The sequence below is a fragment of the Lissotriton vulgaris genome, chromosome 2_1 (assembly GCF_964263255.1).
Source record: "Lissotriton vulgaris chromosome 2_1, aLisVul1.2, whole genome shotgun sequence".
Classification (NCBI taxonomy): Eukaryota; Metazoa; Chordata; class Amphibia; order Caudata; family Salamandridae; genus Lissotriton; species Lissotriton vulgaris.
The window spans coordinates 631,868,453-631,889,485 of NC_141687.1; the positions used below are offsets into that span (position 1 = coordinate 631,868,453).

The 21,033-nt window shown below is 43.8% G+C and overlaps 1 protein-coding gene across 1 annotated transcript in view; it reads left to right on the forward strand.

Annotated features, from left to right (window-relative positions):
- PITHD1 (PITH domain containing 1) overlaps positions 1 to 21,033 on the forward strand; it is a 62,434-nt gene that overhangs the window by 24,044 nt on the left and 17,357 nt on the right. The window contains exons 3-4 of the mRNA XM_086955795.1: positions 2,259 to 2,336; positions 2,609 to 2,713. Coding sequence (XP_086811921.1) covers positions 2,259 to 2,336; positions 2,609 to 2,713 — 183 coding nt within the window. The remainder of the gene's footprint in view (positions 1 to 2,258; positions 2,337 to 2,608; positions 2,714 to 21,033) is intronic.

Consider the following 21,033-nt stretch of genomic DNA (forward strand, 5'->3'; position numbering starts at 1 on the left):
GGCTGCAATATGTAAATAAAAGGAATTACAGACACTTGAGTCCAGCGGTCAATAGTAGTACACCTACTGCATGATATCGCTTATTGGTGGGCCACATCATAGTCTGCTGGCCCCTGCTCAGGAGTGAACATGCAAATTGTCATTAGCTCAGTGTGTGCAAAAAATATTAGCACATGCTTATTTAAGATTTACCATTGTGAATAATTTTCTATTTACAGAGACTAACATGCACATGCATCAATATTGCATTTTGCGATTCCTTAATTGCGAAAAATAAGGAATCGCAATTAAGGAATTGCAAACTTCAATGCATCAAGAAATCGCTATAAAAATAGCGATTTCTTAAAATTCCTTAATTGCGATTCTCTAATTGAGAATTGCAATTAAGTAATGCTTCCCCATCCATTCCTATGGGATGAATGGAAAGACATTCTTAATTTGCAATTCACCATTGAAAATTCGCAAATTAAGAATGCAATTTCAAGGGCGCAGGGGTGTCCAAAGGACACCCTGTTGCACCCCTGAAATCTGCTTAGGAGTACATTTTGCACTCTCACATGCCCAAAGGGCATGTGTGTGTAAAATGGAACTTTGAAAAATGCACTTTAGTGACTTTTTCAAAGTTTTCGCAAATTACCATGAAGGTCAACTTCATGGTAATTTGCTCCCCTTATTTGCAAATTTTTAAAGTTTGATGCATTGCATTTAAGGAATCTCAATTTGAGATTCCTTAAATGCAATCGCAATTTAAGAAATTGCAATTTTGCGATTTCTTAAATTGCGAAAATTACTAAAATGTTAATGCATCCCAAAAATGGGAATTGCATTCGCAAACGGCCGAATTTTGCAATTCGCACCGTTTGCGAATGCAATTTCCTTTGATGCATGTGGCTGTAAGTTGATAAATATCCTGGTAGGTAGGCGTTTGGGAACGTTGGTGCAGTTCCTACTCTATTGTGGGTAAATGCTCCCATTGGAACAAGCAATGCTAGTTCTCTAGGTCCTGCAACAAGAAAAGACATCAGTGTACCCCAGCGCAGAGGACAATCGCTCCACCGGTGTGTACTGGAGTGATGGTGCTCAAAGTGTAGTTTGGGTTTGAACCCCATAGCGATTTCATTAGTGGTCAAAACAGCAGCCTAGTAGGAGCTTCAAGTCAAGCTAGTAAATTCTATTTTATGAAAGAATTAGTCGATGCTGTGAATCTAGTTTTTTATTCTGTAGTGTAGTCAATGTTAATAAAAGAAAGTCACATACTTAACATTTGCTAACAAGAGAATATTATGCTACATTTTAAGTACTTAACAAATGGGTCTTGTGTATTATGTTTTATTATTCTAAAAGTCTAGAAGCTTTATGTCTGGTGATTTAATTTTGCTGGATTACTAGAGCCTGTGCTGGTACGGCCTTAGTTCATATCATTGTGTATATTCTTTTATCTTGGTACGTTTCAATTGTGGTGCAGAGTGATGGTGGTAATGTTTACACACTATAGCTTTATATCACAAAAGTTGCACTGCTTCTCGTTTTATTAAACCAAAACAGTAAATAATTATATCTTAACGTCTGTGATGGATCTGCATACATTATTACTGTAATTTGTCTGTGGTGTCATCTATTGTATGTAGGCACAGCCCAGTATCTTTCTCAGCAAGGGATAGTGACTGCTTAATTCTTGCCTTTGTGTGCCCCTGATAGGCACATGTCTGTCGTCTATGGGCTCCACTTCTATCTCTCAAGGCTTTTTTATCTCTTCTCTTTGGGTTTCCTCTTATTCTCTTCATTTCAATTCCCTTCTTTCCTCTGTTGGCACTCTATCTCCCTCACTTTTCATCCTGGCAACTGTCTGTTTGTCTTCTCTGGGATCCTCCCACTCTCCCTTTCCCCTCTTTGTGGAGGCTCTCTCTCCTTGAGACGTCCTTTCTCTTCTTCCCTTAACACTTTTGCTTAAAGGGCCTGCTCTCTTTCCCCTTCGGTGGCATCTTCTCATCCCTGGCCTCCTTCCGAGATCATCTTATCACTGACTCCTATCCGCTCCCTCGTGGGCCCTTTTCTCCTCTCTTCCCTGAACCCTTCCACTTTCTCCTCAACCGTGCATCTCCACTTTTTTTATCCCCCCCCCCTCCTTTTCTTTCTTATTTCTGGGTCTCCGTTTTTTATCTTTCCTTGACTTCTATTTCTTCTACACATTGATCCATTCGATTATGCTACTCCCCTTAGACCTTCTGTCTATCTTCAATTTGCCTTCCTCGTTTCAGTTTCACAGGAAACGTGAAGTTGAAAGGAATAATCATCATGGGAGAAGATGATGACACACATCCATCCGAGATGAGACTGTAAGAGAATCCTCATCGCCCCAGATATCAGGTTTTATTTTGTCTAATCATAGATGGTTTAATTGTCTCTTCCACTATGTCTTTCTATATGACCCTTCATTCCATCACACACTCGCCCTGTGTTCCCGATCTTATTTCCAACCTTCATTTCTCTCCAACCCTCACTAATTGACGGCCTTTTCCTGCCTTTGACTCAAACCAATAATGCTAAAGAATAAGTCTTGCCAATCCATTGAAGTTTTATATCCAGTCCCTTTCTCTTTCCCTTTTAGGTACAAGAACATTCCACACATGAGCTTTGATGAGACAGCCCGGGAAGCGGATCAGGAATTCAGTCTGAATAAAGATGTCACTGGAGAGCTGGAATATCCCACAAAGTATGAGGGCCTCTTCTCCCTTCCCTTTAATGGGCCAAATTGGCATTCACAGGTTTTTAAGTGGTGTTTGTCCTTGTTGGTGCCCCTGGAGGCTATTTGCCATTAGAGTTTTTCTCTGGGCACTTTTGGTGACACTGGGCTGTTTGCTATTAACAGTTTTAATTAGGTTGTTGGATGTTACATCTATCTTCTCTGGTGCTCTTTGATGTCATATGCTACCCTGTGCCATGTAAAGGGGCAGGGGGGACAGGTGGATGAAACTATGAATACAGAATGTGTGTGTTGTTATTTGAAGAAATAATGCATGTGTCTACCACAAGGCTGACCCTCTGACACTCATCGGTGTTCCAAAATACCTCACCTATCATGTCCAGTTTTAGATTGTATTTTAATGCCCCAGTAGACTATTGACTGTGCAGGAGGACATTTTTGACTGGTCCAGCTCATGGGCAGGTAGGACTGGTTGTTTGCGAATCTGTAACATCTCCATCTACAAAATATTTGTTATAAGATTCAAGTTCATTTTATCTGCTTAGTTACTTAAAATCATTGCAATAACATTGAAAAGACAATAACAACAAAGAGGTACAACAATAAAAGAGTGACAACTTGATTTGGCCATCTTAGCAGTTTTGAATAGATTTGAGAATGAAGTGCAAGCAGATCAATAAGGTGCGAGCAGGGTTCCAGCGAAGTTAGCCACCCCTTTTCCTATGCAATGAAGTAGAGTACACAATAAAACCAAAGATACACAACAATATGATATGAAATAATAGGACCATTTGCTTCATCTATCTATAGCAGATTTGAGATGATTCTAGAATTACTGCCATCAGATAAAGTGCAAGTAGGACAATAATGTGCAAGCAGTGATCCAGTGAGTTTAACCACCCCTTTCCCCAGTAGATCATTTATTAGCAAATATTTATTTGTAAAGTGCATAGCTAATTAAACTCAAAAAGTACCACCAGTTGGTCATTACGTGCCTATGTTCCATTTTTCCTTATTAAACAAGTTCCTAAAATGGTAATAAGATACCACAGGCTCATAAAAGGTGATGTTTGCTATGCGATTTGTGCAAATTCATTCTTAATTAACCCCATTAGTCTGTGGTGTGGCTGCTACCTCCTTCTTGAAGATGTTAAAGAATTAGACTATGCGAATTTTCAGCATGAGGTTCCGTGTGCACAGCGATTCAATAAGTGCTTGCCTGTAACTCCGAATTCCCAGAACCCTTAGTTCATTACGTAGCAAGGCTCTTCAATGGTTCAACAACCATGGACAATTTTAAAACCTGTGTATCAGGGTTTCATCAACTAAGTTACATAGCATTTTTTGCTTGAGGCAATCCCCGTTTCCATCAACTTCGGGGTATAATCCAATGTCAGTAAAGACCCTAGTTGTAAAGTCCTAAACCTTTTCTTGATGTGAATTGAGGAGCTGGCCCCCAAATACGGTTGCTCCAGGCCATTTGTATAAGAATTTAAGACCAGCATTCATGTGACCACTTTGCAAAGTGACTTATCTGGGTACATTTATTTACTGTGTTTTTAAATATTGCCGCAGCTCCCCGAGTCTCTTTCAGCAGACCGAGTTTTTTAACAGAATTTCAATGAGATTCCTTTCCTGGAAAAAGGTTTGTTTTGCCAGGGCAAACTCGAGCCTTATTTGAACTCCGAAAGCGGCTTTCAGAAGGTGGAAGCCTAGCTTATACATTCTGATCTGAAGGGAATCCAGAAGTTGGATCACGCCTGAGCACCAGTTTGCTGCTGTATTCTGGTGTTGGTAAAAATTTGGCTTTAACCACAGTGAGAAGTGGCATCTCGGAGTGGCCCCACAGATTTTTGAAAGGGATACGTACTCAAGGTTCAAAGCCCTGACTTTATTGAACATATCTTTCTGGGTGGCAAAGGAGGCCTGTGAGACTAAATTAACTCCCAAATATTTATAGGAGGTTACTTCTTCTATCGGCTGGCCGTTAAGCCGCAACGTTTTTTTGTTTTTTAAGCAATAGATTTCGAGGTGGTTATCCTGGAGAGCTTATTGATTACTTTTTGTAGCCCCACTTGTGTTTGACCCAGCAACAGTAGGTCATCTGCTTAGAGAAAGTCCACAATAGGGTGGCACCCCAGACCTGGGGGGGTGCAAGTGCACTTTATCGAGGACACTTGAAAGATCAGAGATATACAGATTAAACAATAGGGGGAAAGAACGCACTCCTGCTTCAAGAAACCAAAGCGGGAGCACACTTCTTCACCTCCCAGCGGGATTGCCCCTGAGCTTTGTGGTCAATGCGGTTCACCAAGCGTGTGTGCTTTTAGAAAAGTCTTGAGTAATTACACAGTTGTACTGGCCATCTCTGGACCCGTGTTTCTGGATCTTTATCCGTCATCAGCAGAGATTAGGCATCACGTATTCGGGGTTGCTGAGCAGGCTGCCAAAATGTTCTCGGGTCACAGTACCTCTCAAGGCGCGCAGGTGCATCTCCACAAGCTCGTCAGCTCAACAGGCTCTAGGGAGCCTTTTAAACAGGAAACTAGTGCGGGAGCGCACTGCTTCACCTCCCAGCGGGATCGCCCCTGAGCATTGTGGTCAATGCGGTTCACCAAGCGTGTATGCTTTTAGGAAAGTCTCGAGTAATTACACAGTTGTGCTGGCCATCTCTGGACACGTGTTTCTGGATCTTTATCCGTCATCAGCAGAGATTAGGCATCAAGTATTCGGGGTTGCTGAGCAGGCTGCTAAAATGTTCTTGGGTCACAGTACTTCTCAAGGTGCGCAGGTGCATCTCCACGAGCTCGTCAGCTCAACAGGCTCGAGGGAGCCTTTTAAACAGGAAACCAATGCGGGAGCACACTGCTTCACCTCCCAGCGGGATCGCCCCTGAGCATTGTGGTCAATGCGGTTCACCAAGCGTGTGTGCTTTTAGGAAAGTCTCGAGTAATTACACAGTTGTGCTGGCCATCTCTGGACACGTGTTTCTGGATCTTTATCCGTCATCAGCAGAGATTAGGCATCAAGTATTCGGAGTTGCTGAGGAGGCTGCCAAAATGTTCTCGGGTCAAAGTACCTCTCAAGGCACGCAGGTGCATCTCCACAAGCTCGTCAGCTCAACAGGCTCGAGGGAGCATTTAAACAGGAAACCAATGCGGGAGCACACTGCTTCAATCTCATTGTTGATAAAGCCTTTGAAAGATGCCTTCCATCTCCGACTTTGATCTTCACCCATTTGTTGGTGTAGAGCATTATAATGTCTCTTAAAAGGTTTGGAGGGAATGCCCCAAGGTGATAGTTTGGCCCACAACTTTCCATGGGGTACTCTGTCGACAGCTGCCTTGCAGTCAGCGAAAAATATATATATGGGCAGGATGTGATCGCAAGCTCTCTCCATTAGAAGCTCCACTGCCATCAAATTTGTGAAAGTGCCTTGTTTTTTCGGGAACCCGGTTTGATTTATAGGGATTCTTACTGGCTTTATTGCCCAGTTGGAGAGGTCATGCAGCACTATAGATGAGAAGTGTTTGAGTTTCACATCTAATGAGGCTAGGAGGCAGTAGCTGCTTGGCGAGGATGTATTACCGCCTTTGAAGATTGGGTGGATAATTGAGCCTCGACAGCTCGCTTGGTTGTCCCCGGATAGCCGAAACTTATTAAACATTATTGCCAAGTGCTTTGACCAGGTCGCAGTACTATGCTTTGTGTTGCGGGATGCTGTTGGGGCCTGGTGTGCAGTTGGAGAGAGACCCGTTTATACTTTAATGATTGCATCGATTGAGTATCATAGTCCCTCAAGTTCTAGCAGAAAGTGGCTTTCCATAGGGATGTCCAGTTCCTCAGTTTCTCCCACATTCTGAGTGTGTTGAAAAATGGGCTTTAAGGAACTCTACCCAGGTCACTTCACCAAACATTTCCATTATTGGTGGCCCGCAATCCATCTAGCTTGTTAAATATCCTCCAGAACCTTCTTGAGTTTTTACTTTTTATTGCACCTATAAGCTTTTCCCAGAATCTCTCATCAATACTTCTTTTTTAGAGACCATACCTTTTAGTTTTCTGCACTCCTCCCTCAGTCTTATGAATAACAGGTTGTTTCATGGGTGGATTCTTATTTGCCTCAGGGTTTGACTAAATCTCGATTTTACAAGGCATACGTTATCTGGTAGACCGATCTTTCTGCTGCTGCTGATGACCATACTTGTCTATGAGCTTTTGGCTGGATACATTGGCACTATTTGATCAATGAATGACGCCCAAACTCTTACTGGATATGGATTGTTCTTGACACCATTTTCGAATGCTTATAGTGACCTATCAGCTAGGCTTTGTATATTAACTAAGTTACATCTTAGCCACTCAGGTTTTCTGTACTGGCTTGTTCGATCAGAATTCTTGCAGGGGTGAGTATAGAGGGCTTGGTTCTGATCTATATATTTTGGGGCTGGTGGTCGCTTTCATTGTGGTTATCAATCCTGAAGTCCACGATCATGTGCATATGTTGAAACTCACCACGGTGTAAACTACATATGATGCTGTCTTGGTTAAGGCCTAGGCCAATGCTGGTGGAAAGTCCCCCTGGAATCGCCTGTTCAGGATTGCCAACCCTGCATGTTCACGGCTCTTACTAATCTTCAACCTATTTTATCTGGCGTCTTGTCTCTGAATAGATTTGCTCTGGTAATATGCCAGGCGAGGCACTTCTTACCTCTTCTTCTGGAGAATCTTCAGCCTTTTGGAAAATATTTGTTTTGAAATCTCAAGTTACTCGAAAGTTTGATACCACATGCTCGCTTTTCAAGGAAGTTAGTTGGTCAATCAACCTCTCAACTGAGGTCTCCTTGCCTCTGGGCTTGATGTAAATGTTAACTAGCATCAAGGGGGATACTACGTGTTAGGACCACCCTTCTGGCACCAGTGCCTGTTTCTGTGGGTCTTGCAAAACCAAGCTTTTAACTTTTATCAATATACTTGAATTGATGTAGACCATTGGTTCCCAAACTTTTGACTCCTGAGGACCCCCATTGAGTCACCACTGGAAGCCGAGGACCCCCAAGCAATTTGTATGAGTTAAATTTCAAATATTAAAACAGTAATTTAAAAAACATATACACGTGTGCACACAAAACAAATACTCAAAGTACTAACGATTTTGGGGCTAGATGTACGACCATTTCATTTAGCGCCTCGCAATTGACAACACATTGCAAGTGGCAAATTGCAAGTTGCTAAATGAAATCTGTGTTTAACACTGTTTGGGCTTCCCAATGGGGTCGCAAATTGCGAGGTTCCTTAATATTAATAAGCCTCTCGCAATTTGCGAGCCCGTTGGGAATGCCTGCCCTCCCAGGTGTGGTGGCCTGCTGGGCTGTGCTGGCCACCATGTCTGGGACTGCTTTTAAATAATGCAGTTAAAAAAAAATGCAGCCCGCTTACCATGCATTTAAAAAAAAAAAAAGTAAATGAAAAGTTTTAGTTTCGTTTTCTAAGGGTAGGCAGAGGTTCCTGGGACCACTGCCTGATGCATTTGCAAAGGGGAAGGGGTCCCAGGGACCTCTGCCTACCCTTAGAAAATGAAACGAAAACGTTTCATTTACTTTTTCTTTTTAAATGCATGGTAAGCGGGCTGCATTTTTTTTTAAACTGCATTATTTAATAGCAGTCCCAGACATGTGTGTTTTACGACCACAAAACATTTGTACATGGTTTTGAGACTCGCTATTTGGAAGGGAATGCCCCTTCCAAATAGCAAGTTACAAAACCTATTTAGCAAATTTCGACTCACGAAATAGGCAATGTACATGCATGTGCAAACGGGCGTGCGAGCCCGTTCGCGCATTTAAAAATGGATCTGGCCCTTAGTATTTTATATTGAAGTAATATCCCCTCTGTCATATGCATTTCATTTGTTTTATAGCACCTCTCATACCATTGTAGGATGTCAGAGCACTTTACATCACACACATATAGACATTGAATCATACATGTAAATCAGTGTGTATTTAAAATGTTTAAAGCGTGCTTGGTTTGGAAAAGCACAAACTCTGGATTCAGAACATAACACAGTGGCTAGCGCCGACTTTAACATTAAAAATGTATTTCTACCCAAATAAATCTTTTTAGCAGCATCAGGATAATGACTAACTGGGAAAAAACATAAGTTACTAACCATGCAGTTTTCAAGCAGCTCTTTGACAGTTTATAGGTCCCTCTGCTACATTACGATTGTCACTTATGAAGTGCACAGTAACGAAAGAATCTCTGACAAAAGCAGTAACCACGAACCTATGCACATTAAATACTGCTTTTTAAAATGCACATTAACCCTCTGTGCTACATTAGTCAAAGCTGCCACTGAACAAAACTCTCCTCACGCTCCAGCAGGTACATTAATCACTGGCATTTATTTGTTCATTTATAATCTTGACACTTTTATTGTTGCTGGAAAGCTGCTAATTATACATGAAACGTTTCTGTGCTTTTAAAACTGTTGCCTCCGGCCCCCCTGGGAATGTGTCACGGACCCCTGGGGGTCTGCGGACCCCAGTTTGGGAAACACTGATGTAGACTAATAAACCTTCTATCGCCCTGCCATATTTGCTTAATTTCTGTGCGCAGACCTGGTGCTCCACGAATCCAATGAGCAGGATGCTCGTTATGGTCTATGTCTCCTGGAGAGGTATTATGTCAACTTTTTTCCTGTACTGTATCAGGTCTGGGCCTTCCTTTTTAGCAGTTAAGCCCCCCCATTCCAAGAACAGATCCGAAGACTGTCAGTTGCGTTTGCTGTGTTGACAGTCTTAATTTGGCTTCAATCCCACCTTTGTGATTATGATGAGACAGAGGGATGCCTGCCCCAGTTGGATGATAACTCCTGCCTTTCCAGGGTTCTGCGCCTCTCCACAGTGTGGTTTTCTTTGATTTTTAATAATTGGCCATTGTTGTGCACCCGAGGGGTGCGGTCCTACTGAGCCTTTAAGTATCGAGCTAGTAAATAATTTCTCATTGGTCCTTTCGTCTTTGTTCAGTAGAACAGGTAGGTGTATTTGGTCTTGAAACTGATATTTTGATACCCGAGGTCCTCAGCAGGTCTTTTCTTACTAAAAGTTCTGAGTGGAGCCCTGGCGTTTTAAACGTGAATAGAGTGGCCTCGGTGATCTGACTGCCTCCTCAGAGAAGGAATTCAATTGAAAAGCTTTCTTCTGAAGCCACCCATGGTTAGCAATGGTAGCTCTGTGATCATCTTCAGGATGGCCAAGCAGTTTAAGGTATCGTGATTCCCCCTTGAGGAGAATAATGGGATCCACACAAGACTCTGGTAATGAGTGGTCTGTGACTCTACTCCTTTGGGTTCCCAGGACACTGACCTACTGGCGGCACCATTTCTTGACCCTTGAACCCCTGTTGATATGATGCTTAGTTGCACATCCGTATCTCTTATGTGGTTATTGCAGTACCCAATGCCATTTATGGGGGATCTCAACTTCGAAGTTTCTTCTATGGGTCCAATATATTGTTCCAAGGTGGGCGGGTCAAGATCAGGGCCTCGGTAGTCCGGCCTTGATCCAGCCTCCTGATCGTCACGTCTAACCGTCTGACCCTTCATGCCCGAAGACTCATCAGCAAGTTTATCTATTCCTTTCCACGAGTCTCTAGATTTGATGCCTGCATGAACTTCCAAAGTTCCTAATGATGACTCTGGTTGGCAAATGGCTGCTGGTTTCGTCAAGGTTTTGTGAACCTCACTTGAGGAACCAATGTTTTCATTCTTTCCCTTAGTCTTTACGACCTGCAAGGCTTCTCGCACTGATAATTCCAATGATGATCTAGCTTGACATTGTTCCCGCCTTTACACACTCACTTTATTTCGCATTTTGATAGGCATGACATTATGGGCTCCTAGCTTTCCTTTTCAGCTGTGTTCCCAGGTGTATCTGGCGAAGCCTTTGAAAATTTCTTTCCTTGAGGAGCTTTTGACACTGAGGTTGGGCCACGGTTCCTAGCACATGTGATGATGATGTCCTCACTGCTGCAGCTCGATACTTGGGGTCTTCCTCCTTCATGGGCAGCCTGGCGCCCCACCCTCATGTTGGTTTGAGGGACCGCTCTGACTTCCGCTAGGATTCCATTGAGTAATGACGATAGCTGTGCTAGTTTGATAATGACTTCTATACATTTACATAGTGCAAAGTTTCTGCCCTTGTCTGTCCAAGTGCACGTGTTATTAGATCGTTGAGATGCTGAAGCTTGTCGTCAATGCCTGATACAAATATTTCCATTTTATCTACTTGATGATTAAGCGCCTTAACGGTTGCCTGTAGGATAGCACCACAAAGTAGACTGGAATTCATCATGTTCTGCCTGCTATAAACCCTCTCACCACACTAAGTCACATTCTTTCTTGGGTGCCCTGAAGTCCGTGGGGCAGATTAATAACTGGGCATCTGGTGTTTCTGAGGTGGTCATTCTCAATATTGGTATCCGTGGCTAAAGTTCCAGGCTGGGCTGTTCTAGGATATTTAACCTTCTCCTTATCCATGGGGGAAGTTTGGAAAGTGTGTGGTTCCCCTGTACACTGGAAATAGGGATAGTAATGAACTCCGATGTAATGGGGGTGCATCTGGCTTTAATGTTTCAGAGTAGTCTGCATTTGTATCTGGCCAGGTGGTGGGCATCGTTGGACTTCTTGATGCCCTCTGCTCACTGTGGTACATAGGCATGGGTACATGGGTACACATTCAACCCTCCCTGTTCCTAGTCGGTGTCCTTTTTTGGGAGCCTATACCCTTTCCTGCAACCACTATGGGAAGCGACAGTAGGTAAGGCCAGATAGCAGGGCTAGTTGTCATTATTTAATTTTTACTACCTCCGCCATTTTCCTGATGTAAATAATTAATTTACTCTCTTAATTTCTATGCAGGTAAGTACTTAATCAATAATAACTCAGATCGGATGAAAAAAGACAGTCCGTGGTGTTAGAGTTCTAAGGGGTTTTATTCCTTAAAAAGGAATGGTCATGGCCAAGATATCATGTTCTGACCACCACACAGGGTGTCAGAAGGGATAGAGCGCTACATTTTATTAACAGTACATAGCTTATATACTTATTTTGCATCATTGAAAACAGTATAGAAGGCGTAACAGCTGAGAGAAGACAAGATAACAGTATTACACGTGGTACATGTGCGTAATCAAGAGGCGTGAACTAGAGGTGTGTTCTGGAAACGTCACTGATAGGTGTCACAAAGGGGTGGCACTAACAGAAAATGTGGCAATGTCAGCAGAAATCGGAAGCTTGGATGCGTGCGCAGCTGGATGACGTGTAATTGGAGGGGTGCAGGGGACTTGACATTTACACTGGCGGAAAGAGACAGAAGTCTGGCATGTCAGATCAACTTGTGCTTCTATCATATCTGATATCTGATGTTTAGGAACTAAGCTATCTGGGCAGAAAGGTCTCTAGAGCAGAAGCTATTCTATACTTGCTGTGAGTGCGTGTATACGCGCCTGAGTGTCTGTATGAGAAGCGTGGGGGCATGGGGCCTTCCATGGAAGCATGGCAACAGAAGCTATGAATTACTTGCATAGAGACAGGTCGGCCCTTTAGCCCTGTAGCTGAGGAAGGATGTTTACTGGAGCTAGCAGGCTGGAATGTATTTTCGGGGAGGGAAACAGATAACTCGAAGGTTATAGTCAATCTTGGCAGGCAGCAGGCTGAGCTGAGCACGGAGGGCCGCGCTAGAAGTAAGTCAGAGTTCACGGGTACGGGGGCTGCCTGGGCAGAGATTTCACGGAGTCAGAAGCCAGAAAAGAGGCTCGGTGGCAGAGATTCAGGGCCTACTTCAGCCAGGGCTGAAAAAACGTAGGAGTACACTACAAAAAGACGTTGGCATAGCATACTTAGGAACGGACCATTCAACCCATTCATGGTGGGTCTGAAAGAGGACATGTTAACGTTGGACGCAAATGTATTTGCGTCTTCATAGCTGACACAGGAGGGAAGTTACATGCACTTTAACTCGTACATGGAGTCGGTGGGGTACTCGCTAGGGAACACAACTTGACCATAAAATTTATATTACCTCATTCCCTCCTTGTTCCCTATGGACCCTTCATGATATATCGATCCTCATAAATCGATCGGTTTGTTCTTGTAACATTATATGTTCATCTTTCTTTCTTTGACTGTTTGAGAGACAACTGGAATGTTCAAGGCACGAGGTGGCACACAGTCCACATATCGCTGGCCCACACTGTAGGCACAGGCAGCAGCTGAATACTATAACAAGGCCAATGCCTAGGAATGATAAGATCTTCCATCCCCAAGCTGTTAACGTAGTCCAGAACCAACCGGACCAAGTCCAGGTGCCTGGGTTCTGATGTATCTGATTTGCAATTTTATGCAGACGGGTAATAGCTTGATAGACAGATGGTGCGTTTTGTGGGATGAAAACACAGCAACTTGACCCGATGACCTTACAGGCTCCACCTCTATCTGCCAAGATGACGTCAATTACAAGACGATTTTGAAGGACAACAACCCGTATAGCAGATTGCTCCTCTGTTAAGTTACCTAAGGCGGAGGCAGTTTCATGTACTACAGCTTCAAGTGTTCTGGTTAATCTGCGTATTAGTTTACTGTTTTGGACAGGTCCTAGAAAGAAAAAGAATCCTTTATTGAAATCAGTATACTGTTCCCATGCCGTTTCTGTGTAGTCGACAAGTGGAATATCTCTTTTGGGTCTATTCGGTACTAGATTCGTATTTCTATGGTAATCTGGGGGAGCTAGAAAAACAGGTGGCAGAAGGAATGCAATATAACAGGTACCATCCCAATCTGGAGGCAAACGTATGTATGCGGTATGACCACAAACAAAATAGGAGTGACTTATAGCTTTAAAGGACGATTTACCATGATCACTGAATTCGACCACAGTAGTGCATTTACTATGACCTACGTGTACTGAACCTTTCTTGCTAACACATAGTTCACCTGTGACTGGTAATACCAACATATGGGGCAGAACTGGAGCAGCTTCGGATTCAACAGTAAGGATCATAAGGCTAATTGTGTAATTACCTACTCCATATACTTCATTTTCTAGATCAGTTCCTATTCGAGTGGGAAGTCCCTCTTTATCAGGGTAACAGACGTTGAGCCGGACTAAGTTCAAGTTTCCCCAAACCCAGCCCCCATCGAAAACAGCAATATCAGGATCTAAGGAATTGATTATTTTAAACCAGGCCCCACAGGAGCCATTGTGAGTGAACGGGTACGGAAAGAGGGGCAGAGCTCCCTTGTAATTCTGGTAGGGAGGGAGTCGGCCACATATCCAGCAGTCTGTAGCATTATTTGTCTGATGGGAGTGATGTAACATACTAATGAATGTATTGTTGCGCAGCGCAAGTCTGTAAGAGAGTTCATGTGCAGGAAGTTCACTAAAAGTGTGTTCAGCAGAGACATTGTAAACAGATTGTTCACGCCTGAAAATAGGCCAATATATAGGTAGCAGAATGCTGGCAATAATAATTAGAATACTTAGAAAAAACATTATTAACAACGTCACTATACAGTGACTACGCAGTGATTTACAGTATGTACGTTTCTTTGCTTCTCTCTCTCTCTCTCTATCTTGATCTAGGGGATACATGTCAGAAACTATTTAACCGATTCACCTAGGGGAGGACTTAAACAATTAAACTGTCTGACTTGCTAGATCTGAGCTTCATACGATATAGTTCTTGGGGAGTCTTTTCTCGTTCGGATACGGTAAAGTCTTTTCTTTCAACACAGTCTTTGGTGGGGGTGGACGAGTCAGAGTCCTGTTTTAGTCCGTTTTTTAGTTCATTGCAAAGTTTGATGTGACTCGTGTGGACCCACCCCTTTCTCCCCTCTATCTTCACGGCGGTCCTGGTTGTAAGGAGGACGGTCTTCGGAGACTTCCAGCGGGGCTCCAGCGGACTTTTCCGGTCGAAATTCCGGACGAGTACCAGGTCCCCAGGACGGACCTCATGCGCCTTCACATCGGTGTTGTCAGGGAAGGCTGCGGCAACCTGTGAACGACATGATTGGAGTGCAGACATCAAGGAGGCAAGGTAATCTGTCAACATATTACAATCAACATCAGTTATTTTCTTCGGAATGGGCGTCCCCCACATATTCGGTGGTCTGCCAAAGACCACTTCGTACGGGGATAGCCCTGATCTTGAGTGGGCGACCATTCTCATGTAGAATAGTGCCACGGGCAGGGCGACTATCCAGTCGACCCCCTTTTCCTGACAGATCTTTGCAAGGCGGATTTTTAGCGTCTGATTATGCCTTTCTACAAGGCCTGCTGCTTCGGGATGTCGGACACAGTGGAACCTCCACTGATATCCTAGCAAAAGGGAAACCTGTTTCATCAACTCGGACGAGAACGGCTGTCCGTTATCTGAATACACGACACGGGGCAAACCGTACCGTGGGAAGAATTCACGAACCAACTGTCGGGCAGTGGTCGGAGCAGTGTAGTCTGGAACTGGGTATGCTTCGGTCCAGCGGGACAGAGCACAAACAATTACAAGGACATATTTAAAACCTCGACAACTGTTCATCTGGATATAATCCATCTGGAGGACTTCAAAAGGGTGATCGGGAGGATGAAATCCTCCTTGCTCTACAGGGACGCTTTTACCTGGATTGAACTGACAACAGATCATGCAAGTACGCACTTTCTGTTTTGCTGCTGCTCGTAAGTGTTTGTTGTACCAGAGATTCTGTAAACTGTCTAACATCGCCTTCTCTCCTAGATGTGCCGGGCTATGTGCTGTATTTATCATGACTTGAACCATTGAGTCAGGGAGAAACCATATAGATTTTCCCTTCGTCACCCAACCTTGATCTGTCTGAATCCCTCCTAGTTCAGTCCATTTCTTTATTTCATCTGGAGTAGCATGTGTCTGAATGCCAATTACGTCTAGGGCGGGATCTCTAACTGTCATAGACTTTGTCGGTACTATTGTCTTTGTCACATCAGTAATCTGGATGTGAGTCAGTGCTGTATGTTTTGCTGTCTGGTCTGCCAGGTCGTTACCCTGGGAAACAAAATCTGTAACTTTAGTATGTGCTTTACACTTCATGACTGATATGCCCGAGGGCAAATGTATTGCTTCTAACAGTGCTTGAATGAGGGGACCATGTTGTATCTTGGCCCCATGAGAGGTCAGGAAACCTCGTTCTTGCCAGAGGACTCCGAAGTCGTGTACAACTCCGAATGCATAACGGGAATCAGTGTATATGTTAACATTTCTGTTCTTGGCTAGTATACAGGCTCGGGTCAGAGCGATGAGCTCTGCTGCTTGAGCAGACAGTGTGTCAATACGATGTGTTTCTTTAACTTCAGTTTCAGTGGTCACGGCATACGCGGCCACTAACTCTCCTGTACTTGTTCTCATGCATGAACCGTCCACATAAAGTGTCAGGTCTGGATTTGTCAATGGAACATCTGTTAAATCTCGTCTAGGCTTTGTTACTGCATTAATGATTTCTATACAATCATGTGGGGCTGGATCTGTCATAACTGTTGGTAATAGTGTTGCGGGGTTCAGGATACTGCAGCGTCTGATTTCTATGTGTGGCTGGAATAGTGTTAATTCATAACCTGTCAGTCGCGCTATAGTCAAGTGTTGAGTCTGGGTTCTGTTTAACAAAACCTCTACAGAATGTGGTACTTGAACTGTTAACTGATGACCTAAAACAATTGAATCACTTTGTCTTATTGCTAACGCTGTTGCTGCTACTGACTTTAAGCACGCAGGGAGTGCTTGGGCTACTGAATCCAATGTACTAGAAAAATAAGCACAAGGCTTATGTGAACCTGCTTGATCTTGAGTGAGGACAGACAACGCTGTACCGTCACGTTCTGTAACAAAAAGTGTAAACGGTTTGCTGTAACATGGTGTCGCTAAAACGGGTGCTTGACATAAGGCTTTCTTTAAGTCTTCAAAAGCTTGTGTGTGTTCCTGAGTCCAAGGGAGGGCAGTCGAAGTCGCTGCCTCCTGTGTCGTTAACTGGATAAGTGGCTTGGCTAGAAATGCATACTGGGGAATCCATTGTCTGCAGTACGAGGTGAGGCCTATGAAGGCCCGCACTTCCTTTTGTGTCTGGGGTTGTGGCATATTTGCAATTAACTGAATGCGATCGGGAGTGAGCTGTCTCCCCACTTTGGACAGCAAGTGACCCAAGTACACAACTTGCTGAACACAGAATTGTAGCTTCGAAGGGGACACCTTGTGTCCCTTGTCGGCCAGGAAGTGTAAAACTGTCAGTGATGCTTTTTCACATTCGGGCTCACTTCGTGCGGTGATCAGCAGATCATCGACGTATTGCAGTAAAGCGGTGTTAACTGGCATTTGAATACAATCTAGTTGTCTTTTCAGTGCTTGACTATAGATGCTGGGGCTTTCTGTGAATCCTTGAGGTGCGCGCGAAAATTTGAAACTGCGTCCATTTAAACTGAATCCGAAGAGATATTGGCTCTCTGGATCAATAGGCACGCTGAAGAAGGCGTTCTTGAGATCAATTACAGTAAAGAACGTTGCTTCTGAATCAATAGCAGTCAATAGAGAGGAGATATCGGGGACCACAGGATACTGTGGAATAATGCATTTATTTAATTCTCGAAGATCAATCACCAGCCGATATACTGGCGGTGCATTGGGATCAGTACGTTTAAGAATCGGAATGATGGGTGAATTGCAGATATTGGAGTCGGTCTCGACGACCACTCCTTGGGCAATGAGCTCTTCAATGATTTTCAGTAAAGCCACTACAGCATCGGGTGGTAACTTATATTGTCTGATTCTGGGTAATACAACACCTGCCTTGAGTGTAACGCGGTATGGTGTAATGTGCATGCAGCCTACATCAGTTGGGCCTTTTGCCCACAAGTAATCTGGTACATTTTTCAATCTGACATCAAATTCACGCAGAACATAATGACCCTTGAAATCCCGCAGAAAGAGTCTAACTCCCTCCGGGGAACAGCATATTATAGCTCCTAGAGCCTTCAATGTTTTAATTCCCAACAGATTTTCTGGACATGATTTCGTGAGTAACAGGTCTGTAACGCGTGATAATGGACCCACAGCCAGGGGGACTGGTTCGGATACTTCATTTACAATAGGCTGTCCTGAAAAACCCAGGGAAACATTCTGTGAGCCTGAGAGGGGTGCCCCTGGAACTTCATCATGACTTATTGTAGTGCGACTTGCCCCTGTGTCAATTAAAAACTTTCTGTCTTTTCCCAATACTTGACTGTGTACATAAGGACCTTCTTGATCTACAGGAATCTCAATAAGAGGCAAGCCACCTTCCCTCTCTAGGCTGTTTCATGTATATCGGGAATATTCGGGGTAAGCAGACTGGGCATACTGGTACATCTGCTGTGAAACTTGCTGAGTTGCGGCAATGGGCTGTGGCTGTGGTACTGCTACGGTCTGTGCTGGAGTCGAGGAAGCATGCATAGGCTGTGTACCCTGTGTATTCTGTGAAGACTGATGCTGGTTATGGTCTTGTCTAGGCGGGTGCGGTCTTTCTTTAGTTTTACCTGTCGCTATGTTATGTTTCAGAACTGGGCATTCGTGTACGTAGTGACCTGGCTGCTTGCAATAATTGCATGTCCCTTTAACAGGAGCTGCAGTGTGACTTGTCTGGGTCGTACCCTTTCTGTGTCCGTCGGATGGGACTGTCTGAGCTACTAACATTTTCATCTTTGTGTCTTTCATGCGTTTTTGTTCCTGATCTTGTTCTTCTCTAATTCTGTTCTGATGATATTGTAACATTTGTAACATCTGGGATGGCGTATTTGCTTGCCATGTACTCTCAACCTTGTACACTCTATTTTTAACTAACGGTAGGGAATTCTCGACTAACTTTGATACAAAAAGATGTGGGTACGACTCGCTACTTGGCTGGAGGCCACTATTAATAATAAAACATTTCTCGAATCTTGAATAGAAGTCACTAGTATCTTCATCATGTTTCTGTTTACAGGACGAGATTGCATCCCAATCCTCCTTTCTAGTTGTCAATAATCTGGGCAGGACCTGTACTATCAAACCTGGTAATGCTTTAGTTTTGTCCCCAAGGCCTAACCCTGGGACCCGTTTCTTTTCTTCTTCCTCTATTTCTGCCCAGGCAATCTTTGTGTCTCCCACCTCCCATTCCTTTTCCTTTAATTTCTCGAATATACCCGTAGGCAATAATACTTTCAACATTTTCATGATATCATCGTATGTGTAGTCCCCCATTAATAACATGTCTTTAAGCTCTCTATGGAAACCTGCAGGGTCTTTATCATGGCATGGTACTAGTTTCTTCATTTCTAACAGTTCTAATTTAGTCAGAGGCGTGTGAACATACACGCGTTTCAAAGTTTTATCCTCACCCATAACAGGGTGCACTTCTCGTAAGGGGTTCTGACTTTCAATACCACCCCCGCATTGCATATGGTACATTTTCCTTTCTGGAGGTGGGGCGGGAACATATTCAGAGCTTACAAAGGTATCATATCTGTGTCGTTGTTCTAGAATTATTTGAATTAATTTAGTGCTTTGACCTCTCCATCTATCCATCAGTAGTGCTTCTAGTGTCTCGTGTAAGGGACCTGGATCGGAATAATGTTTTCTGTATTTAATGAGAAGGTGCTGAATCATGTATACACCTGCTAATTTCTGTTCGTCGGGGGAGAGGTTCAGAAATGTCTGCGCTACCGTGTCGTCATTATATATGTCTGCATTTTCAGCCCATGATACAGCTGATCGGGCGAGTTCTTGTTCATCCATAGAATTGAGTACATGGTACCCAACTCGGTCTCGGAGCCTTTTATCAGTTTCCTGGAACTGATGCTCAGCAGAATTCGGATTTGTTAAGGCAGAGAAGAAAACTCTCTTGCTCTCTGGACGGATACCCTTCCTAAGGTAAGTTCCCTTACCTACATATGCTATTGTTCCTACATTTCCTTCGAGTCCTTCCTGTACTTCTTCCTCCTCGGAGGAAACCTTTTCTTTCTCTTTCTGGTGTACTGCTATCACTGCTTTCTTAATCTTCTTGTACATAGAGTCTATGCAATTTTGTCTGTCATGTCTTCCATCAGCTATATTTTGACCCCACTTGTTCAATGCGTCTAATTCACTCTGATCTGTTCCGGGCCTGTCTCGTTCTCTTATTAGACAATTTATGAAAAATCGTAGTATCAGTGCTTGCATGCCAACTTTCTGTTTCTCCATGGCATCCTTAATACTGTCAGAGTCCTTTCCTGTCTGAACGAACTCATATATTCTGTCTAGACGATCCTTCATTCCTGCATAGCATAACAAGCTATCCGTAGCGGATCTTAACCGTAATGATGCCAATATCATTAAATCGTCTTTTCCGGGTACTGGATCATATCTGCAAACTGACATGTTTTCTTTTAATGCGTCAAGGCGGGATGAATTAGAGGAGTGGGGAGACCTGTACGTGAGAGGACTCTGCATATCTCTGAGATTGAATCTGTGAGTTGGTGGCGGGGTCTGAGGACCCGCGGTCGCACCTCCTGAAGCGGACGCTTGTACATTACCTCCCTGTGGAGTCTGTATCTGAACTTGAACTTGTCGTTTAGGTGGATCAGGCAAACGTGGTTTCGGTAGGTCAGTTTTGAGTACGGGAAGTGGCGGGGCTGGCGGAACGGGAGAAGTCTGTTGCGGTACCGGCGGAACGTGACCTGGGGGTGGAGTGCCACCCCCGTCCCTGTCAATAGGCAGGGCACGAACAGGCAGATTGGTGTAAGCTGGTGCTACATCGTCTAAGTATGAATTTAGGAATATATCTTTAGTAGTCTTATGCATTGCTTTAGTTGGAACTAATGGTGACGGCAAATTTTTCGGTATTTCTGAAATGGCGTCAGGGGTACCTTCGGCCAAAAGATACATGTTGTTCACTTGGCTATTTCGGATGCGATCTATTTGTTCTGATTTTACTCGAATTCCTTCAATAACTAATTCGTTTTCTTGGGCCTTTTCTGATTCTTTGAGTCTGTCTTCTCTACGGAGTGCTCTTTCAGCACGTTTATGTGATTCCTTACGCCAAAATTCTATGGCGTCTTTCTGAGATTGTCTGGCTTTCTTTTTCCGTAATGCTTCTTCTACCTTTATGATGCACTCGGCATCCCCTGTTCCGTTAACTGGCCATCGGTATCTTTCCTCTAGGTGCTTGGTATAATCGGTCCATAACTCTAGATACAATATGGCGTCTATGCCATGTTTGTTATACATGAAATTACCTGGAGTGTCCCTAGGGGGGATTG